A 20,782-nucleotide genomic window follows, 5' to 3' on the forward strand; every position below is an offset into this window, starting at 1 on the left:
TGGTGCCACTGCACTCCCACCTGGGCAACAGGGCCAGTGAGACTCTGTTCCCAAAAACAAAAAAAAAGTATTTCGTATAATACTTGGTGGGGCAAAGGGGGTTTACCAGAATGATAGAAGATTCTGAAATCAAAATCACCAGAGGTGGTCATGGTTCTGAAAGTGATGGAGCTTTGCTCATCTTGAGGTCTGTACGAAGAGTTAATGCACAGGATTATGTTGTCTGTGATGAACGAAAAATTCCCTGATACATAAATCTAAAAACTTGCTAGATTTCACTCACTGATCCTTTATCATGTGTCACACACTGTGCCAAATGATCTCTAATTTTTATAACATCTCAATGAGAAATGTTTGATTGTTCCCAGTTAAAGGATGAGGATAGGATCATACAGCAACACAAGTCACTTGATTCAAAAACCCAATCTTTTAGCCAGTGGTGAAAATGCAAACACAAAATGGAACAGCACAAAAAGATGATTCCATTTTGCAATGAGACCCAAGGAAGAAGAGAAGTTGTTACTCTAATCATACATTGAGACTGTATGATTTTTCCCCCTTGTTACCGGTACATCAATTTATACTATAAATCCACAATGAAAGAGGGCCCCCCTGAAAGCACTTTTACGTTATCTACAAGACTAATGAGAATTCAAGGCAGAAAGTACATTCCTAGGAAATCCTGGATAGCATGAACTTCATAGTTTATAATTTAAGCAAGGCAAGCAACAACTGGACTGAGAAGGGTGAATTCTGAATGGTGCTGAAGGCTGGTTGTTGTTCCTCTAGTAAAGTGTCCTTTGGGAGCAGGCTTGGAGTTGGATGCAGTGGATAAAGACCTGGAGGCCGGAGAAGAAGGTGGGGAAATGGAGAGCAAGAAGGCAAAAAGGACTGTATGAAGATAAGCCTGAGTAAAACAGAAGGTGCAGGCTTGCTGAAAAGTGTGACTGGTGATGCTTCAAATCCAAGCTCTATCACTTACTAGCTGGGGTTCTTTCCCAAATTTAATAATTTCTGATTCTATTTCTTCCTTTGTAAAGGGTGGGTGGTATTAATATCTGCCTCATAAGATAACTGGGGAGGGTCAAGCTTCTAGCATAGCCCAGAAAATAATTTTTGCTCTACAAGATTGGCAACCTTGTCAGTGTTTGCATTATTCTGATTTGTAGACAGGTATCCTAGCCCTCCCAGCCCGAGGAACAAGATGCACAATTATTGTTATTATTATTAAGAGGGAGTTTCACTCTTGTCACTCAGGCTGGAGTGCAATGGCGCAATCTTGGCTCACTGCACCCTCGGCCTCCCAGTTTCAAGCAATTCTCCTGCATTAGCCTCCAGTGTTATAGGCACCCGCCATCATGCCCAGCTAATTTTTGTATATTTTTTGGTAGAGATGGGGTTTCACCATGTTGGGCAGGCTGGTCTTGAACTCCTGACCTCAGGTGATCCACCCCACCTGCCTTGGCCTCCCAAAGTGCTGGGATTACACGCGTCAGCCACCGCACCTGGCAAGATACTTTTTTTTTTTTTTGAGACGGAGTTTCACGCTTGTTACCCAGGCTGGAGTGCAATGGCGCGATCTCGGCTCACCGCAACCTCCGCCTCCTGGGTTCAGGCAATTCTCCTGCCTCAGCCTCCTGAGTAGCTGGGATTACAGGCATGCGCCACCATGTCCAGCTAATTTTTTTTATTTTTAGTAGAGACGGGGTTTCATCATGTTGACCAGATGGTCTCGATCTCTTGACCTTGTGATCCACCCGCCTCGGCCTCCCAAAGTGCTGGGATTACAGGCTTGAGCCACCGCGCCCAGCCAAGATACACACTTTTAAGGGTGCATCTAGCCCTAAAGGAGTTCATAGTCCGGATGAAGAAATAAGGCAACACAAGTAATAGTTAATATATTACAGTTAAATACTTAAAGGCAGAATTGTGGTTCAGTGGTACAGACCATATGCATAAAAAGAATTCAGAACCTGAACTTGAATGTTACCCCACAGGTAACACACCAAGCTTATTACTGAATTCTTTTGAGGCAGCCTTTGTGGGTATAAATATATGCACATTCCCACAAGGAAAGGGAGGCCTTGGCGCTCCTCTGTTTTCTGTTGCCCTCAGGCAAGTTTCATAGGTCATTGTTGTAATTCCAGGCAACGCCCTCCAAAGGTGGGTACTGTATTAGCACCAAAGGCCTTGTGGAATGACAATGACCTAAGAAACTAGCCTTTTCTACAATTCTTTCTTAGAAGAGGGGCCCGTGCTTTGGAACTCTCTCTCATTGGTGGGGCTCTCACAGTTTGCTTGCTCAGCAACCATAAAAGGAACGAGTAAACACGATCATGATCGATTATCAATTTAATCCTCAGAGGGTGTCAGCTTGAGACTCTGGTAGGCTGTCCTTCCTCTATCTCCCCTTTTCAGAAAGGCTGATGCAGAGAGAGTGGATGCGGGTTCACACAGAGCATGCTGGATAGAACTAGGATTAGAACATGGGCAATACGTACTCAGGAACTTAAGATGAAAGATGTCCTCATTTAAGTGCAAGAGAAGAAGAGGAACTAAAATTTCTTGGACACCAACCATGTCCGAAGATCTATGCTAAGGAGTTTTTCTGGTACTATGTTAAAAAACCGTCTCACCTGCCAGTTCTTGGGGCTGTGATATTTTGAGCAAGCAAAAAATTTTCTTTGTAGGGGCCACAAGTTTTTAAAGCTCCAAAAAGAAGGTAAGAATTCTTGCTTGCCCGCCTTAAAGGGGTGGTTGAGAAGCCCAGAAGAGGAAACAGACTTCGAAAGGATTTGTAAATCCTTAGTCCCTTATGTATACAAAAGCAATTTCCCTCCCCCTTTTAAACGTTCCCACTTAGAATGCGGATCAGTAGTGTGTTGTTTCTTGACCATACAAAGGTGTGAGAAAATCACTGCACATTGCACAGCAATAAGAACAGCGCCAAGCTCTCTCCCTGTCATTCCACGTCAACTCTATGAGGTCCCTATCATGCCCTTTAGAGTCAGAAACACTGAGAGGATTCTAGTAAATCTATGGGTGACATTGCTTTAAGGAACCCAGTCTTTCCTGCACCCCCTGCCATCCACCAGCGGGATCCTTTGGGGTAAGGGGCTGGGTGCATTTCTCTCCATTTCTCCCTTCCCCTGTCCCGTCCCCATCAATTCACACATCCTTTCCTCACCAATCGCGGTCCTCAACCTTGCACCCTAGAGGGGTGACCTCGCTTCCCAATTCCCATCCTTCACAACGCACAGGTCTCCCTTTTCCACAGAGGTGACAGTTTGGTGGCAGAAAAAGGGCTTGGAACTCCTCTGTATTCGAATTCTGGTTCCAGCAGTCATTCACTTGCCGTTGACCTTGAGCAATTCAAGTCCCCTCTTTGAACTTTTTCCCCCCTTAGCTGTAAAAAATTGCCCCTGCCCTAACTCACAAGCTGGTGTGAGGCGCAGGATAACTGACAGGCATGCTCCAGGCCAAATCAAAGCACTGCGCCCGTGGGAGGAAGTCCTCCCTCTCCCTGAGGCCTTGCCCTGTGCTTCCTTAGCCTCTCCGCAGCCCCCTCAGCTCCAGGCAGTCTCCACGACTTTCCTGCCTTTTCCTTCTCTGAGGCTCTGGGACTCACCTGCAGGCAGGCTCCGCCAACGGTTGTGGCCGGGAACCGGCGCCTCAAGGAGAGGGCGACCACCGCCGCCATCTTGCCTCCTGACGTCAGCCCCACCCCTTAACCCCGAGATCGCCCTCCGCCGTTGTCCCGTCGAACATTGCGGCGCCCAGCCTGCACCCACTGAGGACCCGCTAGCCGCGTAAGAGCCACCAAGTGGGAGGCGGCTTCCGGTTTCCCCGGTGGGCGGAGGGAAGGTGGGGCAAATCACGGCGAGCGTGCGCAATAGCGCAGTAGCCGCGCATGCCCATTTGGCTTCCCCCGCCTAAGGTGACCTTCTCAGAAGCTAGAGGAGTCTGAGAGGCCGGGCGGCTTTCAGGGGTGGGGCTAAGACTCAGATGGGGCGGAGCCATCATGTCCGGGTCCCTGCTCCGATTTTAACCCCTTTCTTCCTGAAAAAAAAAATTTTTTTTTTGAGACAGGGTCTCACTTTGTTGCCCAGGCTGGAGTCTTGTCTCACTGCAGCTTCGACCTCCCAGGCTCAAGCAATCCTCCCACCTCAGTCTCCCGAGTAGCTCGGGACTACAGGCGCGTGAGCCACTATTCCCGGGTAATTTAAAAAATATATATATTTGTAGAGATGGAATCTCGCTATGTTACCCAGGCTGGTCTCGAACTCCTGGGCTCCTGCTCTGATTTCCCAAAGTGTTGGGATTACAGGCATGAGCCACAGCGCCCCGCCTAAGAATTTGTCAGTCTTATTGTTTATCTCTGCCACTTACTGGCTTGAGTCAGGCGTTTCTGTCGGGTAATGTGCAGCTAGCCCGAGGCTGCCCAGGTTTCAGCACGGAGAGAGTCCCAGGCAAACTGGGCGGTTGGTGAATGAGCTGAGATGATTTCAAAGGTGGCTCAAGGTTGCCATTCTTTTGTTCGTTCGTTCGTTCGTTCGTTCATTCATTCATTCATTCATTCACACAGAGAGCCTGCTATGTGCCAGGCACCAAGCGCTGGGATGCTACAGGAATGAGCAAGCCAGGTGGTCACTGCTCGTTGAATTTACTCTCTAGCGGTGGAGTCAGGCAAGTGAGTGAGCAGACAGCTAGACACCCTGAGCTCTGTTCTGTAACAGAGGGTGTGTCCAGACAAGGACACCCAGTCCTTGATGGCTTCGTTAGCCATTTAATATCAGAACCCATTTCTATGCTGCGCCAAGCATTATGGTCCATCATCCCACTTAATCCCCACAGCAGTCCTTTGAAGAAGGTTTTTTGGTTTTGTTTTTTCTGAGTCTCCATTTTAGTCATCTCGGCTGCTTTTTCCAGCCCCTTCCATGGATCAGCTCAGAGCTGGCCTCATTGTCCGGCCTTACCTTGGGCAGGAGTGGCCTGGGGCCTCCAAGGCACCTGCCTCTTCAGTCACCCCAGGTGTTTGTGTAGGTCGTTAACTTTACAGGTCCCGAGGTTCCTCAGGAGTGTTTTTTTTTTCCCCCTTTCTTCCTGCTTGTTTTTTACATGTGAAGGGCACGTTTTTATAATCTTTGTTCTCCATTCTTACCGCTGATGTGGGTACTTCTGGAGACATTAAGATGGCCAAGTGAACTGGATGGATGGACTGAGTTTCTGGAGTCCTTGACTGGAACCCCACTACACTACCAGTGTGGCCTTGTTAAAGGGGGTGTGCAGTGAGGCCTGAACCTCTGGGTCTGACATATTTTCCCTTTAAGGTCATGTGACCTTGCACAAGCCCCTCCCCATCTTTGACTGAACCATTAGGGTGTTGGGCCCTCTGATTTAAGCTTCTGTGATTAAGGCCAGGTGCGATGGCTCATGAGGCCAAGGCAGATGGATCAAGAGGTCAAGTGATTGAGACCATCCTGGCCAACATGGGGAATCCCCATCTTTACTAAAAATACAAAAATTAGCCGGGTGTGGTGGCATGCACCTGTAGTACCAGCTACTTGGGAGGCTGAGGCAGGAGAATCGCTTGAACCTGGGAGGTGGAGGTTGCAGTGAGCTGAGATGGCGCCGCTGCACTCCAGCCTGGAGACAGAGCAAGATGCCGTCTCAAAAAAAAAAAGAGAAGATTCTGTGATTCACGTGGCTGCCTTCTACCTAGAAGGTGACAATGCTGAGGTCACCTTGACTTTCACTGGTGCTGATGCAGCACTGGAACAGGGCCCCTCTAGTCTGCCCCATGGGGCCTCTTGTGTCACCCAAGCTGGCTGGATATGGGAAGACTGCCTCTCTCTATCTAACTCCTCCTAATGAAATTGTCGTCTGAGCTGAAGAAAGCTCTTCCTGCAAGGAATACATTTCTAGAGAATTGGTCTTCTTAGCGTTTTCAGGGTTCTTTCATCTCCAAGGCAGATGCCACCCCTGGATAAACGACTACCCTTTTACTTTGCCCAGGTCACCTTGGAAAAAGCAGTCTGAGGCCAGCATAAGTGAGACCTTGATTTATGGAAGGGCTCTTGGTGCCAAATGGGCCCACACACCCTGCAGTCATATCATTCCTGGGCTTCATGGGGATTTGGGGAGCTCAAAGTTATGGTGGAATAAATTCTTGGGTGCCTGTATCTCTGCCCTGGACTTTGGGATTCCAGAAAGTCACAGCTGCAGAAAGGACTTTTCATGGCCTGCTCCTGACATATTTTCCCAAGGTGTCCTCACGATAAGATCCTAGGTTTTTTGGATTTATTTCCATTTGTCTAGAGAGTGACATATTGCTTTTCACCAGACAGTCTGCTACACACTATGTTTATACTGAACTTTATCACTTACAAAGGTGTTTACATAAACAGTCTCATTTAGTTCTTGTAACAATGCTTTTGGGTTGGAAAAGCTGCCCCTATTTTCCAGACCCTCTGTCTTTGGACAGCAGGAAAACTGAGCAGCCTTAGGTGAGAGGTTTTTTTTAGGAGCTCTCTCTCCCCCAAGAGCTAGAAATCATGTCCAGAATTTAAAATTAAAACCAGCCAGGCAAGGTGGCTCAAACCTATAATCCCAGCACTTTGGGAGGCTGAGGTGGGAGAATCCTTTGAGCCCAGGAGTTCGAGACCAGCCTGGGTAACATGGTGAGACCCAGGCTCTGCACAAAATTTAAAAATTAGCCAAGCATGGTGGTGTACACCTGTGGTCCCAGCTACTTGGGAGGCTGACGTGGGAGGATTGCTTGAGTGCAGTAGGTCAAGGCTGCAGTGAGCCGTGATCACACCACTGCAACTCCAGCCTGGGCAACAGAGCAAGAGCATGTCTTAAAAACATAAAAATAAAAAACAAAATTAAAATAAAAAAGCATTATGTTGTATCAACTGTCATTTGTACAATCAATTGTAGTCTGGTGTCATGTAATTTAGGGCAACTTGGGTGATTTTCCCCAGCCAGAGGGCGAAGGAGGGTTGGATTTAGGAGGAAATATCAGATGTTGCCTGGGAGATTTATTTGCCTCTGAGAAAAACCCACCTTACAGCAATAGATTGCTGTGGTGGGGCTCTGGGGCCTTCTCATCTAAAATTTAGGATTTCATTTGCCTTTGACCAATGGGCCTCATCCTCTTTCGTCTCTCTGGCTGTCTCCTGAGCATCTCCATCTAAGTGTCCCAGTGGTCCTTTAAACCCAAACTATCCCAAATAGTACATCTCACCTGAGGAGTTTATACTTCCACTCTTATTAGCACCACCATCTACTGGATATCTGAGCTAGAAACTTGGTGTCATCCTTGATTCTTCTCCCCCTCTATGTCCAATTAACCACCAACTCCCGCGATAGCCTACGGGGCTCCAGGCTCCCCCGCTCCCCTTCCGGCCCTGCCTGTTTCGTCTGTCCCTGTAATACAGCTGTTTCCTGCCTCATTCCCTATCTCCATGCCTTTGCCCATGTTTGTGTCTTGGATCTGGAGTGTCCTTTCCTTCTCCTTCATGTGGCTGACTTGTCAACATTGAAGATTCAGCTCAAATTTTTTTCTCCCTTAGGATGTCCTTCTTTGACTCTCCCTATCAAAATATCCTCTGCACATGCCATCTATGCATGCAACACCTGCTTTAAGCATGACCCATTCATATGTCTACCTCCCCAGACTGGGCATTCTGAGGGCTTGACCCACTTACTCTATTTGATTTTCTTCATAGAACTTATTGCTATCTGCAAGCTTGTTTTTAATTCTTCCTCTTTTTTTTTTTTTTGAAACAGGTTCTTGTTGCCCAGGCTTAAGTGTTATGGGATGATTATGGCTCACTGCAGCCTTGAACTCCTGTGCTTAAGTGATCCTCCCACCTTAGCCTCCCTAGTAGCTGGAACCTCAGGCGTGCACCACCATGCCTAGCTAAGTTTAAAAAATTTTTTGTAGCCAGTTGCGGTGGCTCATGACTGTAATCCCGGCACTTTGGGAGCCCAAGGTGGGTGGATCACTTGAGGTCAGGAGTTCGAGACTAGCCTGGCCAACATGGTGAAACCTACCGCTACTAAAAATACAAAAATTAGCCAGGTGTGGTGGCAGGCGCCTGTAATCTTAGGGACATGGAAGGCTGAGGCAAGAGAATCACCTGAACCTGGGAGGTAGAGGTTGCAGTGAACTGAGATCATGCCACTGCACTCTAGCCTGGGTAACAGAGTGAGACTGTCTCAAAACAAAAAAATTTTTTTTGTAGAGATGAGGGTTTCCCTATGTTACCCAGGCTGGTCTCGAACTCCTGGGCTCAAGCAATCTCCTTGCCTCCCACAGTGCTTGTATTATAGGACTGTGTCTTTGCACCTGGACTGTTTTTAATTCTTCATGAATATATTTATTGTCAGAGCCTCCAATGCCGGATATCAAGGACTCCCAGCATTAGAATAGACAGAGTTGGCAAATCAAAATGTCAACCAGCCAGCGGCGCAGATCCCTTCTAGCTCCCATCCCAACCCCACCTATGATTGTTCTCAGAGAAGCCTTGTCCCTTATGTTAGGTCACTTGGTGGCTATCTGTGCTAAGGTTCGTGGGGATGTTGGGATGACTAGTGATTAATGACAGTAGCTGCCAAATTTTGAGGACGTACTTTTTTTTTTTTTTTTTGACAGAGTCTTGCTCTGTCGTCCAGGCTGGAGTGCAGTGGCATCATCTTGGCTCACTGCAATCTCTGCCTCCTGAGTTTGAGCGATTTTCTAGCCTCAGCCTCCTGAGTAGCTGGGATTACAGGCACCTACCACCAACGTCAGCTAATTTTTGTTTTTGGTAGAGACAGGGTTTCATCTTGGCTAGGCTGGTCTTGAACTCCTGACCTTGTGATCCACCTGCCTCAGCCTCCCGAGTAGCTGGGATTACAGGCATGAACCACTGTGCTCAGCCTGGAGGATGTACTGTGTACCAGGCTCTATACAGAACACTTTGGGTACATGTCCTCTCTGTAATAATTTCAGCTACAGCAGAAGGTAGGGATTACTATTCTTCATTTACAATTGAGGCAACTGAGCCTCAGAAAGGGTCAACAACTCACTGCAGGTCATCCAGCAAGTAGGTCAGCCTCTTCTGTTGTAGGTGCCTGGGCTGCAGGTGTGCCCCTAAGGCTTGTGGGAACATGGTGGTTGCAGCCACTCCAGTTCACCTGCAGAGGGTGCTGCTGCCTCACAGAACTACCCAGGGCTCTCACTACCAGCCCTTGCCAACCTGCTTTTAGAAAAGGCTTATCTAAACTCTCTTCCCTCATCCCATGCAAACCCCACCATATAATTACACTTCTCAAAATATTCTCTTTGAGTGGGATGGGGACAATCATAGGCTACAGGCTTCTCCAATTTGAAGAGCGGCCTCTATGGAACTCCCGGAGCAAAAAGACATGAGCCACCCCCACTCCAGATGGGGCTGTGTTTCACACAGCTGAAGTCAGCTCAGCTGCTGGGACTTAGCAAGTGGTCCAAGGACTTCTGGGGACTGTCATGCAGCTGGCCCTATAGCAGCACACACACACATACATTTGGCGCTTGCCCGCCCTGCTAACCTCTGCCTCACTCCCGGATGTCTGCCATCACCAGCGAACTCTCAAATGAGCAGTTAATCTGTTCCTCTGGATGTGTATGGGTGGGCACTTTGCAAACAGGGCATGTTGTTAAGATCAAACGCCCTTTCCAGCTGAATCTGGATTTTGAGCACTGTTTTTTTTTTTTTTATCAGAGACAGAGCCATGCAAATGAAATGCAGAAAATGAATAGTGGTAAATGTTTATTTGTAGCAGCTAGATGTTAGCCGACGGGAACAGAAGTCAGAGAGCTGCAGAATGTTAACGGCAATTTGGCCTCTTAGGGAAGCTGGGAGGTGGAATGGTTAAGTGTGCAGGCCTTAGGGGTCTGAAACCCTGTTGCATCAGCCATTTGCTCTGTAATCTTGAGCAAGATACTTAACCTCCTTGTACATTCATTTCCTATTGTGTAAGATGGTAAAAAAGAAACAGAGTCACCTTCCAGGGAGGAGAATTAAATGAATTAGTATCTGTAGGGAGCCATCAATCTTAAGTTGGTGGAAAGTCCAGCTGGGGGAAGGAAAGAGGTAAAAGAGAACTGTGCATTATTAGGGAAATAGATTTTGCTTATCAGAATGGGAAGACTTCAGCATAAATAAGATGTCAAGGGTATCTCTAAAAAATTATTTTAGAATACTGTACGTATGTAATTAAATTCTCTTTATGTAACAATTTCAAGTAATATAGATAAAGCTTAAATCCCCTCAGTCACACTGCCTTTCCCAGGGGTGATTGCTATTGTCAGTTTCATGGGATTGCTTCTAGATCTTTTTCTATGTATGTATTTACATATATATGTTTCTACAGAAATCCATGGCTTTGCTTGCTGTTCTTTCTTTCTTTTTTTTTTTTTTTTGATCTTTTGAAATGGAGTCTTGCTCTGTCTCCCAGGCTGGAGTGCAGTGGCATGATCTTGGCTCACTGCAACCTCTGCCTCCCAGGTTGAAACAATTCTCATGCCTCACCTGCCTAAGTAGGTGGAATTACAGGTGTGTGCCAAGCCCAGCTAATTTTTGTATTTTTAGTATAGACGGGTTTCGCCATGTTGGCCAGGCTGGTCTTGAACTCCTGACCTCGTGATCTACCTGCCTCAGCTTCCCAAAGGGCTGGGATTACAGGTCTGAGCCACTGTGCCTGGCCTTTTGTTTATTTTTTAAAGAAAAGACAAATGATAATATACATGTTCTGCAAGCTGCCATTTTTTAGTCAAGTGCTGTGTCTTGGAGGTTTTCCGTGTTAGGATGCATAGATCCATTTCATCATATGTGCTGCAGAATATTTAAAAGCAGAGTTGTAGTGTGGTTTGCTCATTCCTCAGCCAGTTTCTTAAAAATGTTTTCTTTATGAGTTTAATATCAGTAAAGAAGTATGTTACTGTCAGCTTCCTACAATACTGGATTGATCATGTGACCACAGTGCTCTTAAACATTCAGGGGGTTTCCAGTGCACCAACCCTAGAGCTTCCAGCATGATTGCAATCTGAATTTTAGCCACTCAATATAGTCACAATTTCCCAGACATATCACACACCCGCACCTCTTTGTGTCTCTACTCAGCTTGGCAGCCCCTCCTCCCCTTCTTTGCCCAATCATTCATTCCTACATTAATTCAGCAGTCACTCATTTTAATGAACACCAGGCCATCCTTGGTCATTCTTCCAGCAGGAAACATGTGTGTGTGTGTGTGTGTCCCCACAGATTTTTGTACCTTATTCATTCCTCCATCAGCAAGTATTTATCAGGTGCCTATTCCATCACTCTGCCTCTCTGCTTTCCTGTCTGTCTCTCTGACTCGCTGTCAGCTCCTTGAGGGATGAGATCATGTCTCATGCTCAGGCTTTCCAGGGAGAATAAATGCCCTGGTTTGCCCAGGATGGTTATAGATTCTCCTGTTGTCTTGGTGGAATTATTTGTAGGGCCCCTCTGAGCTCTCAGAAATGCCCTGGTTTAGATGAAAAATAGTAGGATCACTGGTTTTACACACAGTAGATGCTTAGCAAATGTTAATGGAAAAAAGTGAACGGATGGATGAATGAATATAATTTGCTTTTCACAATTTAGAGATGCCATCTTACTCCTAGCTGAGGACTAGAGAGAGCACATACTGACTTACATAGAGGTCATTTCATTATGGGCTTTATTGCCTTAGAGGGGTTTGTAGGAATCCTATAATCTCTAGACATCTTGCTTGCAGGTAGAGGGGATTTCTTGTTGATAGCATTCTTCTAATATGACACCTGACATGCTAAAAATGGATTGGTGCAAAGATAAGGTAACATTTGTGAATGAAAGAACACTAAACTTGGGTTAGAAAGCTGTTTCTTTTTTCTTTTCCTTTTTTTTGAGATGGAGTCTTGCTCTGTCACCCAGGCTGCAGTGCAGTGGCATGATCTTGGCTCACTGCAACCTCTGCCTCCCAGGTTCAAGTGATTCTCCTGCTTTAGCCTCTCTAGTAGCTGGGATTACAGACTTGAGCCACCATGCCTGGCTAATTTTTTTATTTCAGTAGAGATGGGGTTTCATCATCTTGGCCAGGCTGGTCTCAAACTTCTGACCTCAAGTGACCCGTCCGCCTTGGCCTCCCAAAGTGCTGAGATTACAGATGTGAGCTATGGTGCCCAGCTAGAAAGCTGTTTCTGATATGTAGTCAAGAGCAGGAGCTCAGTGAGTGGGCTCCGGAGCCAGACCTCCCAGATATGAATCCCAGCTCTGCCATTACCTGCTGTGTGATCTTGAGCAAATTCCTCTCTCTGAGCTTTAGGTTCCTCATCTGTAAGGTGAAGATAACAACCACACAGCTTAGTTTTGAGAATTAGATGAGATGATGAATGGAAAATATGAGGTTAAACCATCAGGAATCACCTCTATTTGACCATTTTGATCTTCCAAATGGCATTTCATATAGTTCCACCTGGCAGGCATGCAATCAGTGTTTGGGAAATGTTTGGCTGACTTTTGTGCTTCCATTGCCTAGCTGAAAAGATGTTTGTTTTATTCAAAACACATTCGCTGAGCACCAACTCTCTGCCAGAAATTGCCATCAGTAGAAAAACAAAATATTCCTCTCTTCTTTCCAGAAAATTCCTCTTTTCTTTTCCCCCAGGCTGGAGTGCAGTGGCATGATCTCAGCTCACTGCAACCTCTGCCTTCTGGGTTCAAGCAATTCTCCTGCCTCAGCTTCCCAAGTAGCTGGGATTACAAGCATGAGCTACCACACGTGGCTAATTTTTGTATTTTAGTAGGAATGAGGTTTCACCATGTTGGCCAGGCTGGTCTCGAATTCCTGACCTTAGGTGATCTGCCTGCCTTGGCCTCCCAAAGTGCTGGGATTACAGGTGTGAGCCACCACACCCGGCTGGAAAATGAAACGTTAATTTTAAAGATTGAATATATCTCCTCAGCTCTTCAGTAGCACAGCAGCCTGTGCATGGAGCCTTAGCATGCTGGTCAGAGACTGTCGGGTATAACCAGGGCTGCCAGAAAGCAGACTTTTGCTTGTGGAAGGTGAGGGGTTGAGGCCGAGCTGGCATGGCCTGAACCCAGCAGTTTGCTTAGAAACTACCCAGAGAAGACCTTTGCTTTTTCAAAGATCGGGGCTGGAAAAGAGCCCAGCTTGCCATGGGGCTGGGGTGAAGATCTCTCGCATCAGCCAGGCTTGAAACAAGGCTGCAGAGCTGGGCTTTCTGTCTCAGTGCATCCTTTTTCTGGATGCCCAGGTGGAGAATGGATCCCACATGCTGCCATTTGGAGTCACTCACTATATTTAGTTACTAATAACTTTTCCATCAGCCTCTTGGACCTGACACCGCTTGGGAGAGGATCCTGCATGAATCTCACCGGAGAGGCAGATTCATTCCGGGCTGCTTTTTGTTTCAGGGGGAGAGACCTCCCACCCAACCACTTCCATGGGGTTTCGGCTATGCCAAGGTATGGCTCAGATCCCATCTGGAATGCTGGAGGACTCTGAGATAACGAGCTACTCTCACCTGGGACTCCAAGTACACATTTTAGATTAAATGTAGAATCAAATTGTATTCAAGTTGTACCCACAGGGGAAAGAGGGGACCTGGCAGGGGGTTCCTATCTTGACAGTGGGCAGAGGGGACCTGGCCAAAGGCACTCACCTTGCAGAGGGGGGGGGTCCTGGTAACTTGGCAGCAGCCATGGTTCAGGCAAGAGGACCTTTTGGAATGGCAAGGGTCTGCATACCAGGGCCAGTGATGGCTTGTGTGTATTTTACATTTCTCTTTTCAGTATTATAACAATACACTTTTATTAACCATTACAGCCAAACTAGCTAGACTCTGGGGGTTTAAGGAATGCACCTATTTCCACAATTGGTGCTCAGCCTCGCAGAGAAGATTCTAGAACAATATCTTCCAATATGATAGCCACCTGTGGATTGAGCACTTAAAATATGGCTAGTCTGAATAGACATGTGATATAAGTATAAAATACACATTAGATTTCAAAGGCTTACTACAAAAAATGAGAATGTAAAGTATCTCATTAAAATTTTAGAATTTGGGTTACATGTTGAAATAATAATGATTTGGATAGATTGGGCTAAAGAAAACATTATTAAAAGTAATTTCACCTGCATTTTACTTTTTAAATGTGGCTACTAGGGAATTCAAAATTACAGTATGTAGCTTGCATTATATTTCTACTGAAAAGTGCTGTTCAAAAGTCTCAAGGTGACACTCAGCGACACTGAGGTGGGTGATTGGCAAAGATGTGAAAACACCACCAGGATGAACTTGTTGAACATACCAGCATCCCTTGGGTAGTTGCAGAACTAGGTGGGTCAGGAAACCTAAGAAAGATTGGTCTTGCAGTGGCTTGGGCCACATTAGTTGGGTATAAAAGGGGATATCAAAGGGCTGGGCTCTTGGGTTAAGCCTGAGAGTAAATCAACCAGTAATTTTTATTTTGCTGTGGCCCCTTAAAATAGTGACACCAAGTCATTGGTCCAGAAGCCCAAGATGGGACTAAGGAGTGAGAAGGGACCCCAGTGTCTTCCAAAGAACTTGGAAGCAGCTTCTAGACTTAGCAACCAATCGGGCGGCTCCATTTTAGGGCTTCAGGAGTTTGTTCACAAAGACCCTGTTAGATCATGGTTATGTTGTATGGATTTTCATATCATGGGTCAAATCACAAATATTTGTGTGTAATAACTTTTTATTAAAAGGACATGACGTCACCCAGAGCAGTGGACATGGCTGGTGCCCTCTTCTGGTTGTGGCAGCCCATTCCCCAGCTTGTGACTTTGTTCCTAATCCCAATTGTGATCTTTGGATGGTTGCCTGTGAGCTCCTGGTGCCTCTTGCCCATTCAGAGGGCCACAGTCTCCAGAGCCAATGACTGGTGTGGGTGGACAAAGACTCAGCCTCCAGACAGAACAGCTCAGAGGTGCCATTTATGCTCCAGAGTTCTCTAGGTATTGGTCTAGGCTTCACCTCACACCTTTGTATGGTTTCTTCCCCTTCCCTGGCCTGCTCCCCAAGTTCCCATCTTGGTTTCTCTTGGAGGCTCTTTTTTTTTCTTCTTTTGAGACAGGGTCTTGCTCTGTCATGTGGGTGAGAGTGTAGTGCAGTGGCACGATCATGGCTCACTGCAGCCTCTATGTCCTAGGCTCAATTGACCCTCTTGTCTCGGCCACCTGAGTAGCTGGGACTACAGGCATGTTCCACCACACCCAGCTAATTTTTAAAAATTTTTTTATAGAGATGGGATCTCACTATGTTGCCTAAGCTGATATGGAACGCCTGGGCTCAAGTGATGCTCCCACCTTGGCCTCCCAAAGTGTCGAGGTTACAGGCATGAGCTACTTCACCTGGCCCTTTCTTAATAAATCACTTGTTCCCAAGTGCCCATCTCAGGGTCTGCTTCTGGGGAACCCCATCAGAACAACATAGGCTTTATTGAGGGTACCGGTCTTGACCTTGGGTGGTGGCCATGTAATATGCAGCCACTGAATGTGTGGGGGATTCCAAACTCTCGAGATACCTATGCTGAAAGCCCAGACCCTGTGCCAAGAACAGCAGGGGCTGCAGGACCAGGAGGGCCCAGTGTGTGGCTTGCCTCACTCTAGGCCTTGTCTATGAAGAAGTAAAGAACATCACACCAACAGCCATGTGACTTCCCCTTGGACCATTTATTTTATTGTTCTTTAGTCGAGCTCTTCCCTAAACATCTTTAGATCTCCACCACAGCCTCTTCTTCAGAAATTTGAAACTGTTCTTCTTGCCATCTTCACAACATCCCCTGCCCTCTTATATAAGATATTTCAACATCAAGATGGAAACAGGAACTTGGCTGAGTTTTGCAAGAGAAGCATATTCTAGGCTTACATTTATAGAAAGTGGGGTGGGGAAGAGCCATGAGTCCACGGGGGTACATCCACACGGAAGGCTGTCACACTGGGTGGGCAAGGGAGATGGGAATGGGTGTGTGAGTCCTGGGAGCTTCAGAAACATCAGAAATTACCGACATCATTGGGGAAAGCCTTAGAAAAATCTATAAAGACACACTGTCTGCACATGGGAGGTGCTCACTTCCCTCTAATATAGACTAGAAAAAAAAAAAATGAAAGAAAGCCCATAAACCCACATTAACCAAACACACACACATGACAAACTCTAGGTCTCCAGATAGACACCCTCAAAAAGGCACTTGATGTTTTCAGCTCTGGGATTGGAGAGATCTGGGGCTTTGGCCTCCAAAGGGAGGAGATGCTGTCTGTCCCCAGAGAGGGGACAACAGCTTCTAGAGGCTCTGGGGACTCATTGGATGGGTGGTACTGCCCAGCTAGATGGGAAGGGGGCCTGTTTAAAGAAGACTCCCCCACCTCCCATTTCACCAAGACAGTGACTTGCTGGAAGTTTTGTGCCCTGTGGATTTCTGAATATAGTGAACTGGCATTTCTTTCTGTTTTTTTTTCTTTTTGAGATGGAGTCTCATTCTGTTGCAGGCTGGAGTGCAGTGGTGCGATATCAGTTCACTGCAACCTCCACCTCCTAGGTTAAAGTGATTCTCCTGCCTCAGCCTCCCAAGTAGCTGGGATTACAGGCGCCCACCACCACACCCTGCTAATTTTTGTATTTTTAGCAGAGACAGTGTTTCACCATGTTGGCCAGGCTGGTCTTGAACCCCTGACCTCGTGATCTGCCCGCCTCAGCCTCCCAAAGTGCTGGATTACAGGCGTGAGCTGCCACGCCCATCCTGGACTGGCATTTCTAAAGAGAGCATCACTGAAGGGGCAGAGGCTGGCCTTTAAATGCGGGCTTTGCATGTCAGGGACTGATGGGTTCCATGCCAATAGGGATCAGGTCCAGATTGCTACTAACCACTGTGTTTGCAGAGCCCAACACCATGCCTGTTGTTTAGGGGCACACAACAAATGTTTGTTGAGTGGTTGAATGAAATAATCCCTAATGAAAATCTTGTTCCTCCAAGAATGTAAATTACATTATAACCTGTTCATTGGTTGTAAATTGGTTCTTCACACGGGATTATAATTCATTGATTCTTCTGGCCCTAAAGGTACTTTTAAAGATTGAAACCGAGTCTTTCAGTTGAAGCCAGGGAATGAATCTGGGTATGTCCAAATGAGAGGGTCTTTGGCAAATGCACTGGTGAATTTCAATAAGATAATCAAACCATCCCTAATCTGGCAGCTGACCCAGAAATGGCTGTTGGGCTGGAGGGTAGACCAGCGTCCTTACATATTGGATCTGATGTCACTTATGATACCCTGGGGAAGGCGTGAATCTGGTTGCTGGTGAACAAGTTCTTGCATAGCTGCCTGGACAGATGGCATCAGGAATAAAAAGGAAGAAAGCCGAGGCAGTGAGAGGAAGAACGTCAGGGACTGGCCAGAGATTCAAGGGCCGGGCAAGAGAAGATGGATGTGGCTGACCAGGGGCATCTTTACATGTTGAACTCTCATGCCACAAGTATGCTGGTCCGGGAAGCAACCCCATACATCTAGGGGAGCCTGCATCCATGAGACAGACAAGGCAAAAGGAGCATCCCACGTGTGGGGAAGCCTGCTCAGGTGAAATGTTTCCAGGAAGGTTCTAAACTAACTTACTGGACCCTCAGGGAGTGGGGAGGGCTAGCCAAAAGTGTCCACACTGCAGAGAGGAAGCCAAGAGGATTTGAGAGGTTGGTAAGGAATGAATAATTGGGGGTGGCCACCTGGAAGCCCTGAGGGAGGTGGATTTCAAATGACGACTGCAGTTCAAGATACGTCTGGGATGCTGGGGTCCCTTTCCCTGGGTTCTACCTTGATTTTCAGAGTATGGCTGCTGGAAGAACTGGCGATCCCAGAATCTCCTTCCCTTCTCCCCTCATTCAGTGGTGTTGGACTGGAGACTAAAAATTCTTTGGGGAACGGTTTGGGCATATGGTTTGCTGTGTTTTGTTTTGTTCCTATGTCGGGGCTCTAGAGACACTGGCCCAGCTATTTTCAGCAGGGACAGAGTCGAGGCTCACTGGGGATGGCTTCAGATGACACTGAGGCCCTTCTCAGGAAGGGCAAGGCACAGATACCCCAAATCCCACTCCACATCCCAAAGGTCTCCCAGCGGGGCTGTCCAGTCTATGGCAGCAGAAGGCTCTGGGTGCGTGAGGGGTCTGGAGAACTCAGGGAAGGAGGCAAACACCAGGGATCCCAGCAGGTCAGGGCACCATGTGCCACCACTTGAAGGTGAAGGGCTTCCTGCGGACGTTGGTGCCGCAGTGGACTTCCCCCAGGAACTTGTGGTAGGCAGAAATGTCGTCAATGAAGGTGCACTCGAGGCCCAGGGGCTCCAGGAGGCCGCGCACGTGCACCTCCAGGCAGCACTCCTCCTCAACCTGCGGCCCGAACGGCTTGGGGATGCCTAGGTCCTTGTCCAGCACGATCATGTTCACCTGTGAAGGTGGATTGTGGTGGCAACAGCTTCCATTTAGTGAGCACTTACACATATGCCTGTCCTAAACCCTCACAGCAACCCTGTGAAGTAGGAACTGTGGTTGGATAGGCATGGAGCAGGTCTAAGTCACTCACAAATGGCAGAGCTGAGGCAGAAAACCAGGCAATCTGCCTCTGTATGTATGTGTGTGCAAGAAGATTTGCATATGTCTATACATGCATGTATACACAGCCGTGTGCATGTATGTGTGTACACGTACATATGTGTAAATGTGCACACACGTATATGTTTGCATTTGTGTGTGCATGTGTATCTCCGTGTGTGTATATGTGTCCATGCATGCACATGTTTCTGTGTGCATGTGTGTATATGTCTCTGAGTGCACGTGTTTCTGTGTGCATGCATGTATATATGTCCATACCTGCACACGTTTCTGTGTTCATGTGTGTATGTGTCCATGCATGCATCTATTTCTGTGTGCATGTGTGCACATGTGTCCATGAATGCACATGTGTTTCTTTGCACAGGTATGTGTATATCTGTGTCCATGTACACATGTGTATTGTTGTAACCTCTTTCTGTGTTATGGAAGACTCACCTCTATGTAACAGGAATCCCTCCTGTACATAAAGGACTTTTAATCTTTTGCACAGCACTTTCCTATCTGTTAAGGAAAAGGGTTCCCAATATCCCAGTGAAGCAGCTAGGACAAGCATATCACGTTAGAAGGAAATGGAAGCTCAGAGAGGGCAAGTGCCTGAGGTGAGGTCACACAGCAGCTCAGCCGGTTTGAGACCTGGGCATCCCCATTGGATAGCCTCAGCCAAGGGGTCCTTCTAGATCTGGCTGCCCTGTACTGGCATGAGGCGAGGGTTGGGGTCTGCAGGGCCTCACCATGTTTGGGAAGAAGGCTCTGGCACGGTGGTCCTCGTCCATTTTGAACAGAGCGGGCAGGTCAATGATGTCCTGTTCTGTCAGTCCCAGCTCCTTCTTGAGGATGTCACGGTTCCAGTCCAGGCAGCGCTAGGTAGGAGAATGGAGGGAGGGCATGCAGGTGAGGGACACACACCTGACACCTTGTCAATTCCACCAGTCTGCAGCACCAGGCCAGGGGCCCTGGCACTCCAGAGAGACCTCTAACACTCAGTGGGTGCCTCTGGAGCCTCTCCCCAGCCCTGTCCATCGGGGTTCAGGAACAGCAGTTGTAATAACAGGGCAGAGGAAGGTCACAGACGTCAGAGTACCGATCACTCTCTAGAGTGGTTCCCTGTGCTAAGTGCTTCCCACACAGCACCTCAGTGACCCCTCGGGCGAGGATAACACTGATGACTTTGGCAATAACAAAAGCTAACGTGTACATGCCTGGTACTGTTCCACGTGCATTACGTAGATTACTTATTTAAGCTCCAGCCCTGTGATATAGATGCTATTATTATCCCCTTTAAAATTTTTCTTTTTTCCTTTTTTCCACCCAAATCAAAAGGAAAAAATTTTTATTTATTTATTTTTTTCATAGAGACAGGTCTTAATATGTTGCCCAGGCTAGTCTCAAACCCCTGACCTTAAGCAATCCTCCCACTTTGGTTTCCCAAAGTACTGAGATTACAGGCATGAGACACTGTGTCTAACCCCCATTATTCCCTTTTTAGAGATGAGAGAACCAAAGACAGCCTTAGTGAGTTGCCCATGGTCCTAATGCCCCAAGTGAGGGGGTGGCACGATTTGGCTTCAAATCTACCTGATGCCAAGAAATGACCATGGGGCAGGGGGAGTGGGACAGTTGTAATAAAGTTAATATCCAGCTGGGCGCGGCAGCTCACACGAGCAACCCCAGCACTTTGCGGGGCCGAGGTGGGCAGATCACAAGGTCAGGAGTTCAAGACCAGCCTGGCCAACATGGTGAAATCCCGTCTTTACTAAAAATATAAAAATTAGCTGGGTGTGGTGGCTCATGACTCTAATCCCAGCTACTCAGGAGGCTGAGGCAGGGGAATTGCTTGAACCTGGGAGATGGGGGTTGCAGTGAGCCAAGATCGTGCCACTGCGCTCCAGCCTAGGTGACAGAGTGAGACACCATCTCAAAATCAATCAAGTCAAATTCTAAATAGACAGTAAGTGCTGTGAATTTGTGTTGCTTCCCCAGCACTCACTCCACCCACTTCCTCTTGTCATGCCACACTATGTTGCTGGGTTGCACTGGCCCCACCTCCACCTCCAGGTGAAAGCTAAGTTTTGGATTCTTGTCTCTACCTCCTTGCTCCAGTG

At 47.3% G+C, this 20,782-nt stretch overlaps 2 protein-coding genes across 2 annotated transcripts in view; both read right to left on the reverse strand.

Annotated features, from left to right (window-relative positions):
- Positions 1–3,713, reverse strand: part of SDHB (succinate dehydrogenase complex iron sulfur subunit B) — a 39,426-nt gene extending 35,713 nt beyond the window's left edge. The window contains exon 1 of the mRNA XM_002750332.5: positions 3,629–3,713. Coding sequence (XP_002750378.1) covers positions 3,629–3,700 — 72 coding nt within the window. The 5' untranslated portion in view covers positions 3,701–3,713. The remainder of the gene's footprint in view (positions 1–3,628) is intronic.
- Positions 3,714–15,734: 12,021 nt separating this feature from the next.
- Positions 15,735–20,782, reverse strand: part of PADI2 (peptidyl arginine deiminase 2) — a 52,978-nt gene continuing 47,930 nt past the window's right edge. The window contains exons 15-16 of the mRNA XM_017974364.4: positions 19,412–19,540; positions 15,735–18,515 (exon numbers count right to left, since the gene is read on the reverse strand). Of these exons, the coding sequence (XP_017829853.4) occupies positions 18,282–18,515; positions 19,412–19,540 (363 nt within the window). The 3' untranslated portion in view covers positions 15,735–18,281. The remainder of the gene's footprint in view (positions 18,516–19,411; positions 19,541–20,782) is intronic.

The sequence above is a fragment of the Callithrix jacchus genome, chromosome 7 (genome assembly GCF_049354715.1).
Source record: "Callithrix jacchus isolate 240 chromosome 7, calJac240_pri, whole genome shotgun sequence".
Lineage (NCBI taxonomy): Eukaryota > Metazoa > Chordata > Mammalia > Primates > Cebidae > Callithrix > Callithrix jacchus.